The sequence below is a fragment of the Coturnix japonica genome, chromosome 8 (assembly GCF_001577835.2).
Source record: "Coturnix japonica isolate 7356 chromosome 8, Coturnix japonica 2.1, whole genome shotgun sequence".
Classification (NCBI taxonomy): Eukaryota; Metazoa; Chordata; class Aves; order Galliformes; family Phasianidae; genus Coturnix; species Coturnix japonica.
Genome location: NC_029523.1, coordinates 23,748,438 through 23,768,778, shown reverse-complemented (window position 1 = coordinate 23,768,778; position 20,341 = coordinate 23,748,438). Strand labels below are relative to the sequence as shown.

At 39.1% G+C, this 20,341-nt stretch overlaps 1 protein-coding gene across 17 annotated transcripts in view; it reads right to left on the bottom strand.

The window, feature by feature from the left end:
• Positions 1-20,341, bottom strand: part of FGGY (FGGY carbohydrate kinase domain containing) — a 264,828-nt gene that overhangs the window by 74,780 nt on the left and 169,707 nt on the right. For 16 of the 17 annotated variants that reach the window (XR_001556977.2, XR_001556979.2, XR_001556981.2 and 13 more), the window contains one exon: positions 15,842-15,930. Coding sequence is in view for 3 of the 17 variants with exons in the window: in XM_015870644.2 (XP_015726130.1) it covers positions 15,842-15,930 (89 nt within the window). In the remaining 14 variants the exon portion in view is untranslated. Of the gene's footprint in view, positions 1-15,066; positions 15,194-15,841; positions 15,931-18,347; positions 18,441-20,341 lie in introns of all 17 variants that reach the window. The other variant, XR_001556989.2, reaches the window with a different exon arrangement.

Sequence of the window (20,341 nt, the reverse complement as noted above, 5' to 3'; positions counted from 1 at the left end):
GTCTTTGCAACAAAGGTAGCAAGGATATCGTTTTAATTCACAACAGGAATTCTACTGCATACATCCTTTCTATGCTCCGAATAACACTGATTATAATCCTAATTAATAGAAAGTAATCCACTTGCCATTTGGAGTTTTGAAGGAAACAGCACTTCAGTTTCAAAAAAGTAAGTTTTAGTAGGAAAGACTTTTTCCTTCCATACACCTTTATGGAAGCTTGGTGGAAGCCACCAATCCACTAAAGCAACCAGGATGGAGAACAGCTTGTGACCTCTACATTGGATGCATTGAAACAAATGCAGTGACACATTAGTGTCTGAGTATGACCTCCCCCTACACTTTCAACATAATTTCTCTTTCAGTCTCAGATCTTCCACTGCTACATCTTTTTGCACAGCTTTTTCCTTAAAATATGCATTGAAAGGATTGGAGTTTCAGCAAAGATGTAGTGTATGCTCTCCATTTTTTCCTTAACGTTGCTCTGTGAACTTGTACAGTGCTCAGAGACCCCTCAAAAATCAATGAGATTAAAGCTCAATGGAAAATACCACTCATGACCTTCTACTCAGCAGCTCTGTTCTCTCACATCTGGAAAAGTCAGAAGCCTCACTGAACAAGGGGCATAACTTTCATTCAAAAATGTAAAACAGGCCCATCTCTGTTCCTATACCATAAATCTTCCTGGCAGAGCACAGACCACGAAAGAGTACCGTACTCTTCTGAGCTATGCTCTTAGAGAATGGGTACACCACAGTTGCTTGTAGAACTATGACATTGTTTCCTTGCAGTTTTTTTCCAGGACCTCAGCGAGGATGCATCTCAAGGCACACAGATGTATCACTGTGGGCCTTCAGGCCTCTTGTCAGGATGCAGCACGCAGAAGCAGGATTCTGAGCACACTCAAATCTGTGATGAAGTCCCACTCATGGCCCTTACTAACAACGAGCAGGGAAGAAAGTCTTTCAACTTGAATATTAAAAAAATAAATCAATTACTCCTGCAAAGGGTGGGAAAAGTAATTAACTGAAACTACACTGCAGTATTTGGTGTTTATGCTGCAACTCTTCAGAGGTTTTGGCCAGCTTTTACATTACAGAATTTTCCAAGCAAATATGTTGCTTACTTAAAGGGAAAGATTTTATTGCCTGAAAAATACAATACACATCTGCAATTTTCTACACCCACAGCTATAATTAATCTCCTCTGATTACAGCCACTCCCTGACAAGATTCCATGTTATATTTAAATGCTGGATGCCACTCTGACAGTAAAAAAAACAAAACAAAACACAACAGAACAATAGGATCATTTTCAAAGACTCCATAGCAGCATAAGATTCAGAATCAGCAATGTCCTTTAAATTGCACTATCAACTGCCCATCCCAGCCAGAGCTAAGAATGACCTCTAATTGACACTCTAATGGGTTCAGAAGTCTCTTGAGAAATACAAAGTGTAGATGTTTTCTGTGCTACAGAAGAGGTATGAGATTGATGTTGTATTATACAGAAATACTTCAAACTCAATGACATATGGTTGGAGAAAGCACTACTGTGACACTCAGACTCTAAGGATCAGCCCCCATAAATAAAAGCCTGGGTTGTCTGAGGCACCTTAAGAATGTAACCTTTGTACATCTTACCAGAGGTTTGAAATAACACACACACGTGTTTGTATACATACAGATATATAGTCAGGATTGGGAAGATGTACATGTCTGTAATTGTTTGCTGGAATCTATTGAAGCCTGTCTGTAGTAAATATAAACAAACAGCAAACACTGCAAATGTCAAATAAAGTCATAGCAGAGACAATGAATCTCACTAAATTAATTGAGAGGATACTTCTTTTACTATTCGTAACAGCATATTTTAACAGAGGTGTTTCTCTTTAGGAACAAGCTATTTAAAAGCCTCAGAGCATTAGATTTTTAAAATTCAGCTTTCCTAGAAGTTATGTCATCAGACCTGAAAGGAAACACCCATCCCAAATGCAGCATGGCAAGTCAGATTAATCCCCTGTGTACATCCAGTAATTTTAGTGGATTCTTACCAGGGATGCATTGAGCTAAACATGTTGAGTTGGATGAAAAACTACAAAATAAGAATATCTTATCCACCCACATATGCCTCACCACGTCATGAGGCAAGGGGAGGCGAGCAGTCAGCAGACTCCTTTTTTTTCTTTTTAATTAATTTCATTCTGTTTTATATTACAGACATCCAACTAAGATTCAAGCCCATTGTCTTCGGCATTGTTGAAAAACACATAATGAGGCACAGTCCTAGACACAAAAATGTATCGTCTAGACAAATCAGACATAGCATGTGGGGCTGGAAATATTAATCCATTCCCTGAAAAAATGGCAAACAGAGGAAAAAGAAATGGAGAGATTTGGCCAAGGGTCAAAGAGTAACCGGCAGTCAGACCTGAACTGAATCCTGAGGTCCAGCGACCTGGGCAGAAAGACACAAATCAGACACTATCATGCTGAACATACCTGAAATCTTCCTATACACAACTATGGTCTAAAGCTGCAGATATGAGAGGAAAAAGAAGCGTATACATAAATAAATCTATTTCTGCCACAGTAATTTTAAAAATCTGAATAAGCAAAGGAAAGGCTACAAAAATCATCCCAAAATGACAATGCAAATGAAAAGCAAAACTGGCAATGACGCCCATGCATCCAGATGGCCATCAGGTACTTGTCCTCCAGACAGATCAATGCAGCATCAGCAATGCTTCAGAAAAAAACAGACTCTTTCAAGCTCAGTATTCCAAGTAAACTAAACTGCAATTGGAAGCCAAAGATCTATTTTAATAATATTTAAAATATATAAATTTCCTCCTGTTACACAGTAAGCTGAAACACACCACTACTCACACATCCACACACATCACCTCCTACATCTGTCTACAACTGGTGCTTCAGCCACTGGTCCTCACATGGCCACGTGTATCCCTCCTATCTCCTGGCTATGTTAGACTTCATCATGCAACAGAACCAGCATCAGCATTGTATAGGAAGGCTGCAGTTGTTGGCTCCATGACACTTCAGATATCCCCCCACCATATGAAAAGTAAATGTGGGACATGCACCACCAACATTCTTCTTCAGGGAGCACAAAGGATGAGCTATTTTGGATTCATCCAGGTTTGGAAAGCATGGCACAATGCTGAGAGCAGCGTCTGGCCAGCAACAGTGCACACACTGATATTCTCTGCTACTGCAAATCTCCATATGAGCAATGCTACAGTTTGTGATATAGCTTGTGCTGTTTACATAACACTATTGATTTAGTATAGCAGGAAAACAAACCTAATGCATTTTGAGAAATATTTCTCAGAATTTTCAAATTTGCTATAAAGATTTTACCAGTTCAGGAGTAAATAATGCATTTGTTCCTAAAGTCAAAACTGTTGAGATCCTAATGCTGCACGGTACTTAAAACACTTGAAGAACTGTCAGTAGAGTTAATGGAGTTCTTACCAGCTTTGTCAGGCATGTGCTGAACTGGAACCCAGGCTGACATGTACTTGTGGCCAGACAAAGGCTAAGTGAAACCAGAACAGAAGCAGGAAAATTGCCAAGAGGAATGCAATAAAAGAAAGTTTTAGTAACTGCGTTTTGGTGGAGACTATCCTTTACATGGGCAAAACACCTTCAAGCCTGATTCAAGTTAGATGACAGGATTTGGCTGCCGTGTGGATCTGAATCAAAAATGCATGTCAGAGATTCCTGCACAGGCAATGAGGTGTGGTTTCACCTCCAGTCACAGAACTCAGCTCAGTTTAAGAACATAATATTATAGCCTGAAAAATCAAAAGTCATTCCTAAATACAAGATACATTTGGTCAAAACTTAAAAACATTTCTTAAGGTTATTATTAAATGCAAAGGTATTTAAAACACATGAAAAGCACATACATCACATGCTACACTGTACTTTAGTCTCTCACACGCTGGTATCAGTATGCCTGTTTTTGGAATATATTTCATTGTAAAAATAAAAGGATTATAGACTACAGTTGTTTTTATATTCACATTAAACAAAGACTATAAATTTTTGAGTAAATCACAGCAAGGAAGATCAACACTGACATGTGGATTGCTGTGTGTTTTCACAAATCAAAGGAAAACCCACTAAGCAGAACCACAAGGAGCTGCGAAGTGGGTAACAGAGGTGAGTAAAAGCATAGATACTTTTCCATAAAGTAAATAGGGAAGAAAAACTTATTTACTTTGGTAGGAACACGAATACAGACAATAAGTAAGGCTGCTATCAAGGTAAGTCAGGTGTGCAGGTTAATTACTACGCAGAATGAAGCAGTGAAGGCATTGCAACAAAACAAGCAATCATGCAATTGTAAGAGGATATGGGTATTACAGGGCCCAAACCTTAACAGAAAAAAAAAAAAGATAACTAACAATTAGGTATGTGGATATCTGCAATAGTCCCAATCAAAACAGCAGAGACCGATAACATAGGAGAATATAAACTCTTACTACTTCAAGATCAAAAGAAATGCCCCCTCAGTAGGGAGTCAACATTGTTGGCAGTTCTAGAATTCCTCCCTTCTTTTTTAACCTCTGATATAATTACTGCTGGACAGAAGGCACTGAAGAAAACAAACCTCCTCTTTGACTTGTTCTAACAATGAAACAAATCAACCAGCAGGTCCCTTGGATGGCTGTAAGAATGGTACTGTCCTGATTTCAGATGCTTAGAGCCTGTTACAAAGGAAAGGTGGATATCAGTGGTTTTCATATTCATTTAAACCTAAAAAACAATTTGATCTGGGAATGAACATCCACAACACTCTCAGAGACAGAGCAAACCCTCCTAGGTTAGCTGGGTAATGCCCGAGCTTGCCTTAGAATAAATACTGTGAAAGGTGATGGTTGAACTACAAGGGTGGAGCTTACCACTGTTCTCAGTTGTAATGAACCTTCATGCAATTCTAACAATTCTAAAGTACTCCTTGCCCTTTCTTGAGACTTGAATTATACCGCAATACTTGCAGAAAATAAACTCACAAATTCTGCAAACAGAGAAAATGGACTTAAGAGAGTCAAATTAAAATTCTTATGTTACATGCTAGGGAAAAAAAAACAACAAGTGCCCTGATCTTTCTTTAGTGCTTAATGTCTTTATAAATTAAAAATCAAGCAAGAGTTTCTATACTTGTGAAAGAACACAGTGATGAAATTAAAAAGAGCACACTTCATAGAAGCGCTGCACATTTTAGTGTCAGAAGAATTAAGAACCAATTTTAAAAATGCAATTATGCAAACTGCTGTTTGTCCATGAGCTTGGTCCTACTAAAACGTAGGTATGTGTAACCTGACCTAAACGAATAACACAATGCCTTTGATGTCAACTGGAGCATTTATACCAGGCAAGCCACTCTTCTTTGCATAAGCATTCTGCATAATTAAGTCATTTCCTTAGTATAAAGAGTTTTGCGCTTTAAGAAAGACAGCAAGAACAAAATCAGGGCACTTATGTTCTACAGTGGCTCTAGAGGTGGAAAGAGCAACTTTCACTGCTGTAAGATGCAGACAGAAATCCTAAGGTCTGAATTTAAGTTAGTTCTCCTCCTGACTTGCCATGGACGGTACAAGAATAAAGAAGAGGGCAGCACAAAATTTGCAGCCCTGCTGTAATGAAAAGCAAAAGTAAACAGCTTATCAAATCAATAAGTAAGACACATTTTCACCTGAAGAAGGATGTGCCATACCATGGGTTAGATCCACAGTACCTCCAATACCTGAGGATGTCCTTGGATGACAAGCACTACCAACCACGTTACTCAGCTGGAATAAAGCTTCAAATAAAAATTGCTCTGAGTGGGCTGCCCTTGATTTTTCCCAAACATACAATTTCTTCATAAACTCTGCCTATTAATCTCCACTGACAGCCTACAGATTGTTTGCAAAGCGTTATTTGTGTCATATAGGATATCATACTCAAATTACAAATCTTTTTTGAGCCATTAAGTAACAAAAAGTTCAGAGGAGAAAAATCAATAGTGTAAAAAGAACAGTTCCCCAAAGGTTCGTACAACCAACAGCCTGTTCATACCAACATGCCTGTGAGCAAATAAAGGACCCAGACCAGCAAAGCACTTAAGCACATGCTTTAACTTTAAGCACGTGCCTAAGTGCTTTGCTGGAAAAAGGCCCAAAGAGAAGAATGAACATGGTTAACTGAAAAGCCCTTTGGAATTGGATTGACTGCTTTGTTTTTCCATTAGCTCTAGTTGCTAGTAAACACACATTTGGTCTCAGCATCCTGCCCAATATATTTAACCTCCATCACAAAAATAGCAATGGGATAAGGCTACTGATAAGATGTAAGTCAAAGCTACACTCTTACATCTCTCTGATAGAGAAACACACAAGAAGGCCCCAACCATCCAACACTATGGAATGTTCACCACACAAGATTGCATTGTCCTTATTCCTCCACTTCTTACATCGAGCTCCACACAACACATTCTTCCACCAGCAAACCCATGTGAGGGTAAGAATCCCAAGCCTGGAGGAGACTGCTTTCAACTGTGGGCTTTGGGAATGTGATTGGCTTTCGAAGAGTTCCACCTTGGCCATTAATAACATCTTTATACGCATCAAATTTAGCCCAAAAAGAAAGTGAAAACAAAATTCCCTAGAATATCTTAAGAAAAATGATTAAGTTCAAAAGAAAAAATACCTAGAGAGTCCAAAAATGGAAAGATGATTAGGGAAGGAGGTAAAGTTGGAATGAAGCAATAATAAAAAGCCCTAAGAACACATCATATATTCATAGCTCTTGAATCATTAGGGCTCCACATGACAGCTCACACAAGCACTGGTACAGCAAACTTCCTCGCTTTTAAACAGGAGTGAAAGTGGTTAAGCCCTAGGACAAATAATTTGAAAATCGCAGCACAAGTCTGATCTCAGTGAGTTGAAAGGAATGCAGACTGCCCAAAAACACAGCAGCTGTTTGTTTTTTCTGCCACCTTTCCAAGGTTCATGTCTGGAGTGAAGATAAACAGTTCTGAAAAAAAGCTATGTGGAGCTCAGACTTTAAGAAAATAAAACATCAGACTAGCATTTCTTGCAGAAAGATTAAAAAACCCCAAACCTTAAATTATTCAGTCCTGGAAGTTTTCAGGTAGAGCTCTCCGGAGCAGAGAGGCAGATGGCTTGAGGCTTCAATATATTAAAACGCTTTCTCCGAACCAGTCTGCATTTTCAAAAGCTTGGCGCGATGTGATTCTCTTGAGCAATATTCCTCCAAGCACAGTTTCAAATTTAATAAGGTAAAACTGTATTCCTTGTTGCATGTGTGCACACTGACACACACCAACACACAAAAACCCCCTCAGAGAAGCCAGCACAAGAGAGATGCTGCACAAAGCCTTAAGAGATATTCCCCAAGTGGGGAAAATGAGTGCAGTAACAACACGGTTTGTGCCATGTCATTTTGGACATACTCTTTTTACTCTCCCTCCTTTCTTTTCCTACTGTTCAGTTTGCGTTAAGTCAAATGAATACCTGCTTTAAGTACATAATTAATATCTCATGATAGGTTGGGCAATTAAAAATTCTTTGACTCTTAACATTTTTAGTAGAGCATAACTTTCCTTTGATCCATAACATGACCCAAAAAAGAAAGAGTTAATAGGAAATTTACTTTGATAGATTACTGGTGGAGCTAACCCACATAAATAAGGATTGTCTGTGTTGTTACAGGCATGTCAGAAACAGCAGTAAATTTCAGGCACCATGTTGAGTTCCAACATCTGTTTATGAACTGTCCTTATTCTCAAAATGAACATTTGCTGCAGGACAAAGCATACAAAAAAACCTGAAACAAACGGGAATTAATCTAGAGAGCTCTCCTATTTTAGTCATACCTGGTGCTACTGGGGTACTGGCATGAGGAATGGTGAACAATATTGAAGTCTCATTTATCTGAGAGACACAGATACATGTACGTACTCACACATCACATATACAAACATTACCCAACCTGACATAAGATACTATTCATTAAGTAGACTGCAGGCACTGCTCCTTTCCAAATCTAAACTATGCTTGTATCTTCACAGAGCCTGGGGGACAGAAGCAGAGGGCAAGAATGGCAGCAGAGGGGGATAAATATGAAGAGGAGATGATAGCAGTGCATTCTGCTCTTTACATACTCCATTTTCCCTTCTTTCTAGGGAGATCAAAGTTCAAACTAACATCAACCTCATGCACTAATGCTGTGTTCCAGAAGTTAAGGATAACAGCGCACCTACTTCTCCCATGAAGACAGGAAGCACACTCAGTTTGTTTCTTGAAACTAAAATAATAAAAAAATAAGACACAAGTAGGTCGAGAGGGCTTTTCTTGTTTGTTTTTGGATTTGTTTGGTGTTACCCTTTCATTTAAAAACAAAACAAAGTAAGTTTGTTTTGTTTTTAAATGAAAAGGTAACACCAAACAGGCAAACTATGCAGTAAGAAGGGCCTTCCAAAACCCCTCTTACCCATTGAGGAGTCGCTGTGCGGGGGCACTTAAGGCAACTACAAGGCTGCTTCTATGGACTCCGTGCTGCACTAACAGGCACAGGGAGCGTGGCAGTGACAGCAGAAGAGCCGCAGATCTGAGCCTCTGAGCTGACTGCAGCCTCTCAGGTGATGCAGGGACAGGCTCTCTGAGGAATGCTGCTTGTTTCCAAATCTGCACTCAGGAAGAGCAGAAGGATGCATACATACTGCAGAGCACCAGCAAGCTCGTAACTCAGGCTGACATATCTGAGATAGCAGAACTTGAACTAAAACAAAGTGGACAAACACAAGCTAGATGCTCTGAGGGAACTTAAGGCTAAATATGAGTAAACTGAGAAATAAAAATAAAACAAAGTTGCTCACTCCTCTTTCTCTCTCTAAAATCCATATATTACCTGAAGGCAGCTAGTATCAGAAGACAAAATATAGAGCTCACTTTAAAGTGAAGCTAGCGGACACAGTAGAACTTGATGTTTTAACTGTTCTGCCCCCAGGAGAATTCAGTTTCTTAACAATGGTAAAAATAACTGCAGTCATCTTCAGCGTATCACACTGCAATCATTATTGCTTTGTCTGCTTCTCCCAAGTCAGACAATCAGAATCCTACCATCAAAATTTAATTAAAGGTAGTAAGAAAATAAACAGCCCTTCTTGGAATGCCTTTGATTCCATAAGCACATACACATTTCATCCACTGAAAACTGAATTACAGGCTTTCATCTAACGAGTGGCTTAATGGAATGGCACTGCAAGAAAGGAACGGGGAAAGGAAAAACAAAACCTTGCCGATTTCATATAGCACACACTATATATATACACATATATAACACTGGGTCACTATCTGGGAACATCAATTTGCAAGCTACAATAGAATTGCTCACTATCTTAATGTGAGCAGAAGGAAAAGCCAGGGACTTGCACTGAATTAATAGCCAGATCTTGCTTAAAGTGCCAGGCGGGCTACCACAAAGAAGAAATGACACAACATGTAGAAGCGTCTGCCTTCCTTAGAAGCATTCTTGAACACGCTGTATCATTGATCTAAGATGATTTTTATATGCAGATGACAGGTCAAGCATAAAAGTACACTATTATAAAGGTTATAGAGTTGGCAGAGAAGTAGCATCACTGTTACGGACAAAGAATCGCTTTCTTTTGAAGTCTGGGTTGTCAGGATATTTACATTTCACAGTTAAAAGGCTCCTCTCTGGACAATATGAATGCTAAAACAAACAAGAGAAAAAGTCCTATGCAAGCTAATGCTACTTTAAAGAGATAATGTAAATCAACCCTGACATCATCAGCGTCGTCCTAAAGCACGATGAGAATTTCCAGTGAAAGTTACTGACATTAAACAGGTTTAGATAGCCAGCCAACAAAAATAAAGCAAGCGTATAACTAAACTGCCTTCCAGTCTAAGGCTGTTGCTTCAACCTTGTATTACAGTAAAAAGGATAGGAGGAACACTCCAGTGGTGAAAAGCATTTGTTCAGGAAGTCTGGAGAAAGAGTTGGTCTCAAACAAATAATTTCTAGTGCGATCTATAAAGATAGGTACATCATTTGTAACTGTAAGTTAGACAGAAAGCCAGACACCCAGCTCAACGCCTAGAAAAATCTTACCCTTCAAATCACATGGCTGTTTTCCCATCTATAAAACAGTAATGTCACCTTTTCACTTCAGAAGATTATTCTAAGGCTGAAATGATTAGGATCCTTTCATATACAAGATATGGCAGAAGGGTAAATTATTTCTTCCTTTTTTAAATAAAAGGAGAAGTAGAAGACTTATGGAACAGTAAGTTTAAGTGAGTTTTAAGGCTTTTCAGCACAATATGCACACAATACAAAGCACAGACTTCATCCTACATAGCTTTATTTTTTTCCTTCACTGGATGAGAACACTTCTGGAATGTTATTGTTTTCAGGGGGTGGTTTTTAAGAATTTACTGTGAATACACGTATTATATATGTGCACAGTGAAACGCTCCTGGGGCTGTAAATGACCCAAGAGTTCATAAACATGGCTATTTTCTTATCTGGTTCAAATTTATGCAAGAAAGCAATTGTTGCACAGTTCTTGCTGAACGGAGACCCAATTTCACAAGGGACAAGGGCTTTGCATGGGGCTTTCCACAAGGTTTCACATAAGCACAAGTTCAAAGAAGATGACAGATTGTTTATAACATGCCTTGTACCATCAGGGTCTGATCCCTGATGGTGTTCTCAGAAGCTAAAGCAAAGGAAACATACAGCCCCTGAACACACAGCCTGTAACAGCAGAGAACCACGAGGACTGTTCAAAAATATAACAAGAGAGAAGCGAATTGAAAGACAACAATCCTCTCTGTGGTTTCTGCCTCATCCTTCCCCAGAACTGAGTGCCATAAGATCACAACCTCCTTTAATATCATCCCACACACACACACTTACAGAGAGGCACAGTTATCCAACGCTACCATCACTGAGCATGTCAGCAAGCTGGATCCGAAGGACTCCTAACCATCTCTTCTCAAACGTTATTATGGGAAGATTATTATCTGACTAGTAATTACAGTGTTCATGTGTGTATTGCTCCTGCACAGGATCAACAATGAAAGGGTTGTTTAAACAAAGCTCCTTTGCCTTCATGGAAAACTTAGTGTGTGTACTGTGTGTACCTCCCAACAGCTCAAGCAAATGTTAATGACTATTTTGGAAAAATAAAGACCAGCACTATTTTCTGATGTACCATAGCATCCTTATTTAAAGGGCTTCTTACAATGCTGCATTTTCAAACCGCAGATATAAGACCTTCAGCAGCAATGAATATATAAACCCCGACTCTTATTTCCAAAAAGTGCTGGAGAATGTTTTAACCATCACACAAACACTCACATATACATGCACTCTCAGACTACCACACTAGGCAAGATCAGAGCTTAACAGCCAACAAAACACACATTCAATCCCTGAGATCATTTTCCTGAAATAGAAAACTACATATGTTTCTCAAATTTCACATCAAGCCACTGCACAGCCCGAACTGCAGGGGAGAGCAGAGCCAAGCCTGCTTTCGGGCTTGGGGGAGTAGAAAGAACCTGAAAACAAGATGATTTCTTTCATATTGCCACATTTCTCGTCCACAATCTAAACTTACAACCACCTCCGTTTAACAGCGTTTCTAGCAGAGGTTGCTTATCAAGCAGTCTTTGCTTTGTCAAATTAAGACACATTGCCTTGGATTAGTGAGACTCCCTGAATTCAAAATGACTTCATGGTTGGCTCAGAGTTCACTGTCTCTGTGGCAAGCTGCCAGTAATACATCTACTACTGCGCCTGCCCCCAATCCTCTTCTATACTGACCCAGCTGACTTTTTTATTTCCAGCAGCAAATGAACACAATAGAGAACTAAGGGCTGGATGCTGTCACAGCTAATTAAGAATCCTAACAACTTGGGGGGAAAAAATAAAAAAAAAATCAAAGTAGTAAATATTTGAAGATCTGAATTCAAATCCCTGAAATGTAATGTCTCAATGTATGTCAGAGCTGTTGGAAAGGGACAAGGCTGTTTTTCTTCGCTGTGCAGATACAGTTCGACGCTATGAAGGGCTCCCGTTCTTGTGGAAAACGCATTAAGTTTCTCTTGCTAATATTTTGTAAAGGGCATTTGTACAACAACAATAGCTAAAGCTTCCTGTTTGCCTGTATGCTTCCTGGCTTACATTAACGAGACCTGCTAACAATTTTCTTATTTAGCACACAGGGCTCTTTCAGCCTCAGCCGACCCAAGGACACGCCGTTTTTAAATTAATCATTAAGAAGAAAATATTGAGCAGTAACGGCTCACATTGCACCTGCCCTTCACATCCCTGATCATTTTTGCAGCTACACGCTTCCTATTTTCTTACACTGCATCAGTCTGTGTGTCACCAGACTCCAAAGAACATGTTTTGAATTTATTAAAAGCCTAATAGAAGTGGAATTCTGTCTTGTTTGGCAAAGACACCGTCACAGGGACACTTGCTGTTGGCTTCAGGACAGGAAATTCATGGCACTTTCTTTGTCCGGTCCACAAAAACACCACCGTTTCCCTCCCAACCAGCCCTTTGAGATAATTCCCCCCTTCTCCAGAGACTTCTCAAAACAAGTCTCCACGTCTGAAGCCTTGGGTTTCATTTCATAAACAGGATGTAAAAACCCGAGTGCAAATCAGGATACTGTCATTGCCACATGGGCTGCAGTGCTTATCAGGAAAACCTTCGGAATATTCCCAAGCCCCTTTCTTCACAGGAGTGGACCTAATTTTTAGACCAGGCATCTTCTAAGTAGGCACAAAATACAAACAAGAAGCAGCCAAACAGCAGAATCCCAGCCAAAAGGTATATATTAGTCATGGCACAGCTAGGAAGGAAGGGAAGGGCAGAATCTGGTGTCTGTGCTGCTCCAGTTACCACATCTTTCTTACTTATTGCTCAATCCTTTAAAAGACACAACACAAACATCCTTCAGATAATCATCAATCTTACACATCAGCCTGTTTCTCCTACAGCACCTCTAAACATACACTTCTCTTCCAAACTGTTCCTCTCTCAAAATTTCGAGCCTATCTGGAGAAAAAGTTTGGTAGGGACTCTACTAATCATAGAGACACACTGCCTCACAAAGGGAAAAGAAAGTAACCTCACAGAATCATACGATGGCTTAGGTTGGATGAGACCTCAAAGGCCATCCAGCTCCAAACCCTGCAGTGGGCTGGTTGCCACCCAGCAGATTAATACGCTGCTCAAGGGCCCATCCTGCTTGTCCTTGGGCACCTCCAGGGATGGGGCATTAACCCAGTAACACTGTGTGTCAGCTTAACAGATGAAGAGCAAGCACAAGAATGAAAAACAATCCAATCCCCAAAAGGCATTCAGCAGCCTGAACATCTCCATAAATGTAGATTTAATTTACTTATCCAAATCACAGAGGGGACATGACAGAGATGACTTAAATGTGGATTCCCAGACTCAAATATACTGAGTACTAAAAAAAAATGATACCTTACTCTCAGAATCATACATGGCATAATACTAGTTAGTTTTAGAAATCTTTAAGAACCACAGCCATTTGTTTTTCAGTTTACAGTCTGTAATTACCATAACAGTAAGAACATCTTTCTTATAAGTCTACTTTCTCTGAACATACTCGTGATCCTGAGATCTGTGTTGGATGTAGATGGTTTACAAAAGACTCCCCAACAAAACATCTGTTATATCATTTTCCCTGCCATGAAGGCTAGCAGTTAAAGGCTGAGTAGACAAGTATTTCCACAGGAAAATTACTTGGGTCACCACTATATATGAGATGATGTCTCTGCTAGATAAAAAATTACTTTCCCCAGCTATTAATACATTTGCAGTGTGAGAACACACACAAAAAATATCTTTTGTAAAAAAACTCAATTTGTTCCAACTTTTCTTCTGCAGTTTTGGGAGCTACTTTAAAAGAGTCCTATGTCTCTGTCTTCTTCACTCATTCTGGCACTTCTTGAATCCTTAACAATGATTTGCCAGCATTTTCTTTAACAGATACTGAATTATTCATCCTCAACCAGTGGCTTATAGCACGAAGTTGGACACTCTCCACCTCAGTTACTGTCAAGCCTGACATTCATCTCTGCATTTCCAAGTCCTCCTCTACAGGTTCACACTCTTTGATTACCAATCATCTTAAGCCATGTAAATCCAGCAGAGACCATCTCGATTTCCAGGCAGTGAGCAGGAAGTGACTCTGAAGCAGAAACGCTGGATCTAAGTATCCTGACTTGAGAAACGTGTGTGTGAATTCTACCTGACACCACATCTTAGCCATATTCCTGTCTGCAATCTAAACCCTCTTGAGACATCAGAAAAAAGAACTGCAGAAGTGCAACTCTGTTAAAAAAATACTCTGTCCATATTACAGTTATCTCTAAGTCAGTCAGACATTTATTTAGATTTTATTAAGATAACTTCATCAAAAACACCATATAAAGAAAAAGTGATCAAAGGTTGTAGATGGTGGGTGGAAGACAGCAGTGAGTCACACTCACCATGAGGAAAAGCACTGAGCCTATAAAAGCACTGCTAGTACGTCTGTGAAAAAACCAGCTTTCTCCCCACAACAGCACTTCTGCAATAAGACCTGAGCATTCCAGAGGTCAAACCAACATTATTTGTTGTAACCTTGGGGGCAGGAGAAGGAAAGTTGCAAAGTTTTCAAGCTTTTAACCAGGGAGCTGTCAGTAAAGCTTTTTAATGCAGAAGAATCACCTTCTGGATCATCCAAAAACAGCTGTGTGGTCTCACATCAACACAAATAACAAATAATAAGAATTGAACTCAATTTTAACAGGGAATATTACAGGCAACAGCCTTTTAAGAACAATGGGAATCAGTTATTTGGAACTCAGTCTTTGAAGTTCATAGGCAGATGCTATTCACTGAGATAGACAGTGCTTCTAAAGGGAGCAGGTAAAAGAGTATGTTTGAGTCCCCACCTCTCCAGTATTCTTACCTAAACTTTTTGCTTATTATATATCCACTGGAAAAAACTTCTCTGACTACATCTGCAATACCATCTTCCAATTCTTTGTGTAAGAATTTACCAGCTTCCATTCTCTTCACTTTTGTTTTCTTCTTTCCTGGTAAATCAAACAGCATCTTTGTATAATGCAAGATATGTATTTAACAATAGCTGCCTATTATGGAGACTAATCAGGGAGAAAGAGCACTCAAACAAAAACAAATAGCTCTGATATGAATGCATTTCCATTTCCAGACACTAAAACTAGCTTCCTACAGCTTTCATTTTAGACTAATTTTTGCAGAGATACAACTCCGCAGAATCCAAAGGAAGTAACACAGTATATGTTTTACAGTGAAATAACCACTTTCAGATAGATTTTGTAAGATGCTTTCCATACTCAAGAGAAACATTTTACTTCAGTTCTCAATAAGTCAATAAATTTGTCAACAAAAACAGATTTCAAAGCATTATTAGAAGCTTATTTCACAGCAACAAGAGCAACCATATTTATGTTCTGAAATAGAACACATGACCGACTGACTGACGGTTGTAGCAACATACTGTATCTGTGAATTACACTGCTCACAGGAACTGTGTTCAGGAATGTACAATGGAAGCAGGAGATAGGTTCAAGATGTCTCAGAGGAGACTGAATTACAGACAGATGTATGTAACAGCATGTCCAGTCAAAATGAATTAAAGCAGAAACACACATAAGAAAATAGACTGAGATGACCAAATCATCCTGTTACAATTAACATACCTTGCAGGGACACCTGTGGCTTTCCAAGATAAGAAATCTGGAAGATCAAAGAAGTAGCCTGCCTTCTCCCAGCATGACTCTTGTAAGTTCTAACAAAAAAACATTAGAGAAATACAGATATTAGAGGCCAGACACGAACACATCCTTATTGCAATGGAAATTAAGAAAACTGTTGTGTGAAAATGCTAATTTTTCCAAATCCAATATTCTAATTTCTCTCTGTATTCCTGCACTTCTCAGTTTGCAGTGATTTACAGCTTGAAGAACTGAGTCCTTCTGCCACTACAAATTGATCATAAGAGCTTCCCAAGAAGAGTTAATGGAGGTGCTTGGTTCAGATCAGTAATGTGGGATCTTTCAGTTCCTATCAGCTGCTCCGTGTCAGAGCAAACAGGCACAAAAATCAGTAGACAACTTACTTTAAAAACATTTGCTCAAATAATGCCTTACTTTCCAAAATAAACCATTTTATCTTTATTATTTCTAAATGTTGAGTACAGGAAAAAAACAAATACCTCTGTGAGCACAGAACAAAGCTTTACAATCTATTAGGCCAGTTGATCAACGCAATTAAGAACCTGTAAAGCTTCTAGTGAAGCTTCACCCTACCAAATTGCTTTAAAAACCTCCAGCAGTATTTTAAATAACTGAAACAGTGGCTTATCTAAGAGTACAGCCTAGCTGGGGTCTCAGGGGCACAGAGCCCTGTTAGGAGGCATAGTTTCATCAAAAACATACATTATTAGGTCAACAGTTACATCTAGCAGGCTATGACAGAGCTGGAGAGGTACTCTAGAAATTATTTGGGGCATCATCTCCATGCAAGAAATCTAAGAGGTGATTTGCTTGCTATACCATCTATTTTTTATTTCACATCTTACTATTGTCATCTACTCTTCAGAAGTTCAGGCAAAGACTCTTATAATAGATTGCAGAAGCAGAGGGTTTTTTAGAGAAGTATTAATCACTGAGTGTCTCAATAGCTTACTGAACTTAAACAAAAACAAAACAAACTGTGCAATTATAACTTTTTAACATAAAATATATAAGCTTTGCATGCCTGTTCCAAATTTGAGTGCTGTTTACCCACTAGATGTACATGGCAACTACTTTATAAAAATTAAGCTTTTCAGTGCAATGCAAAGGTGCTTCTTAGCTTAGTATACAGGTCATTCATCCTACTTCGATCATACAAACCATTCTGCATTGGTCTTCAAGAAGCAACAGAAATAGATCAGCTATTAGTGTTAATCATAAAAGATATTAAATTAAGAACAACTGTGCCCTTTGAGCAAATCTGCTTTATCAGAGATACTCCCTGGGTCCTTATTCTATTACTTGAAGAATTCCCAAAAGCCACATGTTAGTGACATTAAAGTATTCTGTTTCATGAGCATCCAAATGATTCATTCGTTGCCATCTCCATGCTTTGTCATCACTAATTAGTAAAGAAAGACAAAAAAACCCAGAGCATATCCTGATGCTTTTTCCAAACAAGTTTTTTAAAAAAGTCTCCATGTTTTTGACACTCACTTAAAGTCGATTTAATTTATTTTTACTCATAGTCAGAAATCTGTGACCACATTAAAAGCTCTGTGGATAAGATCCGGGAACATTCCCAGTACTGTATTCATATCCTGCATCTCAGCCAAACTCACTTCTAAAGAAACTCATTCAACCTTTCAACTGAGTGGTACCCCTAGATCCTTCTTTCTTTCAAAGACAAAACAATCACAGAATCACATGGGTTGGAAGGGACCTGCAGGGACTGAGCCCAAACCTCTGCTACAGTAGGAACCCTACAATAGATCACACAGGTAGACATCCAGCTGGGTCTTGAGTAGCTTCATAGAAGGTCACTCCACAACCACTTGGGGCAACCAGAAAGTACAACACTTCTCAACAGTTATTCAGGAATATCTGGAGATTTTACAGTAACTGTGGGCAATGAGTTTAAGAATTATGAAGCACAGAATCTTTCAGTCTTCCTACACAAGAAGGATAAAAGTGAGAGTGAGGAGAACTGAGTGAGGTCAAGGAATAGATAGAGGATGCCATTTTTGCCAAGTCAAAAGATGACCATGAAGCCATGCTGCACAATTTTGTTAGGCCAGCTGTTCACCAATGAGTCGAACTGAAATATGGAACTTCACACAAGCTCTACTATGCAACAGGATTTTTCAGAGACACATAAGAGCTTTCAGATTTGTACTCTAGTGCTTTATTGAGGTAGTCTATTTCTGTATTGGAAACTTCTGCTTTTACTAAGTCTGTTATTTTCTTGTAAGATTAAGTGATCATCAGACACCTAATAGTAGTGAGAATGCTTTCTCCCCATACCAGAAGTAAAATATACATTCGAACAACAAAACTCCCCTGACTTTCATAATTGCTAATATAGACTAAACGTGAATTGGATAATATTAAATGTCACTACAGACAGCTTTTACATCCAAACTCTGCTGGCCACTGGATTAATTTAAAATGGGCTTGAAGTAGAACTTACGAGTTAGCACAGGGTACTGGTCTGTATTTCATGGCTTCTTATCAGTCAAAAGCCACACATTCCCAAACCATTCCAAACTGGTGTGTGAGAAACCTAGATTAAAACCAGCAGGGACAGATGGAATCAGAAAGATGTTTTACCGTTCAGAGTAAAAAACAAAAAGTTGGTATGAGCATCCAAGGTCAAGATCCAAGGCATCTGAAAATGAGACACACTTGCTGAATAATAGTCTGCTTTTCCCAATCCAACCTGAATTTTGAATCCCAGTTTCCCAGGCAATCTGTACGAACAGACTGAAGACAATACACACACTTGTGAGGATATAGGAAACTGATGCCCCACACCCTATTCCAACTCAAAGCAAGAACTTAGAACTTATATCTCCCAAACTTCTGAACTAATGCCAAACCATGTGATAGAGCCCTTCTCAGACACCCAAGATAAGCCATAGGCAGTATTAAAACCTTTGCTGGAGCCAAGGCTGCAAACCAATCAGTTTTACAATTATAAGCTGCACTCAGATAACTGGTAAAAAACCCCTTAAGGCCTTAACTGTGTTTTTGGGGCTGAGGTGCCACCTGAGAAAGTAAGCTGTAAGGATAAAGCTACTGTCAAAGGTGGGAAAGCACTGCTTTGGTGCATCACACTGTCTCCACAGTCAAGATGCTGTCTTAGACATCTGCAGGTGTTTCCAAATCCCTGAAGCAGCCTTGGTGTAGCACCAGAATATCATAGTGCAGGTCAGACACTGCCATGTGCATGACAGAAACACCAGCGTTACCAAAAGCTGAGTTGCTGGAGCTGTAAAAAGGGATTGAACAAAAATCTGTGGGAATAAACTTCATCATATTGTAACAGAGTCAAGAGATTCTCAGAGGTGCAGGTGTTTCAAACATTCCAGCTGCTAATCCTGTTTTGTTTTTTTTAAAGGCTATTTTGCTTGATTAGCAACTGCTACTAAAAGCCTGACTGAACAGTCCAAAGTACAATGCAAACATGTCCAAATTATGTATCGGTTTTGATAGCAAAAAGCTGTTAAAGCATTTATAAACAGTCCTTATCAAGAATTCACTTTCAAACCCAGTAGCTTGTATTCTTTTTGCATAATATGGAGTTGGGACTTCTTTTTATTGATAAAATCTTACCAGTTCCATTCAACAAAACAAACTCAGCTGCAAATGCAATAAGGGAGAGGACATGCAGGAATAAATATGCTGCTGCCAAGCAAACGCCCCACCATAGCGAGGAAAATACATGTTTTAATTGCTTCTGCAAATTATCCCACTGGCTGATAAAGCTGCAAGTCATGGGTGTACAAAAACAAACTAAAAGAATGATGATGCATAAAAACGTGGCTGTAACTGAAGATGTGAACAGAAAGATCACCGAGCAACGTGCCATAAGAAATACAAAGAAAATAAACTAAGAATTATCAATCTTGGTTATTAATTGCAAGGGACTTCATTTACTCTGTGACTTCTTGCTCTAGGGAGGATCTTCTTTGCTCTTTCTCACCATACTTAAATATGAGGCATGAAAACACACTATAGGAAAACTGCATTCCATCTGGGGACAGTTGCCAAGCAAATACCTATTCCCAGTTCAGCGTGCTCCACCCATCTGGACTGTGCTACAGCATATGGGATGGATGTTTTTTACAAATAGCTGATTTCTAATGCCATTAATATGACAAAAATGTAACAAGCATCCTCCTGTTTTGGCACAAGCCACAATTAAATCTCCAGCCAAAAATTAGTAAACAAGATTCTTTCTGCTACCTTGGGGGGAGAAAAATGCTAACAGATTAATTCTAGAGGAGGACCAACAGCCACCCCAGACTTGGCAAGATAATTCGAAAAACAATAGAAATCTAAGGAAATTCTAGCAAGGTAAGTGAATTATCTGGTTATTCTGAAAGATGCAGTAACTGAGGACTACTTTCTTTTTCACTCAAGTTTACATTTTCACTTATCTTACAGAGTTCAGGAAGACTT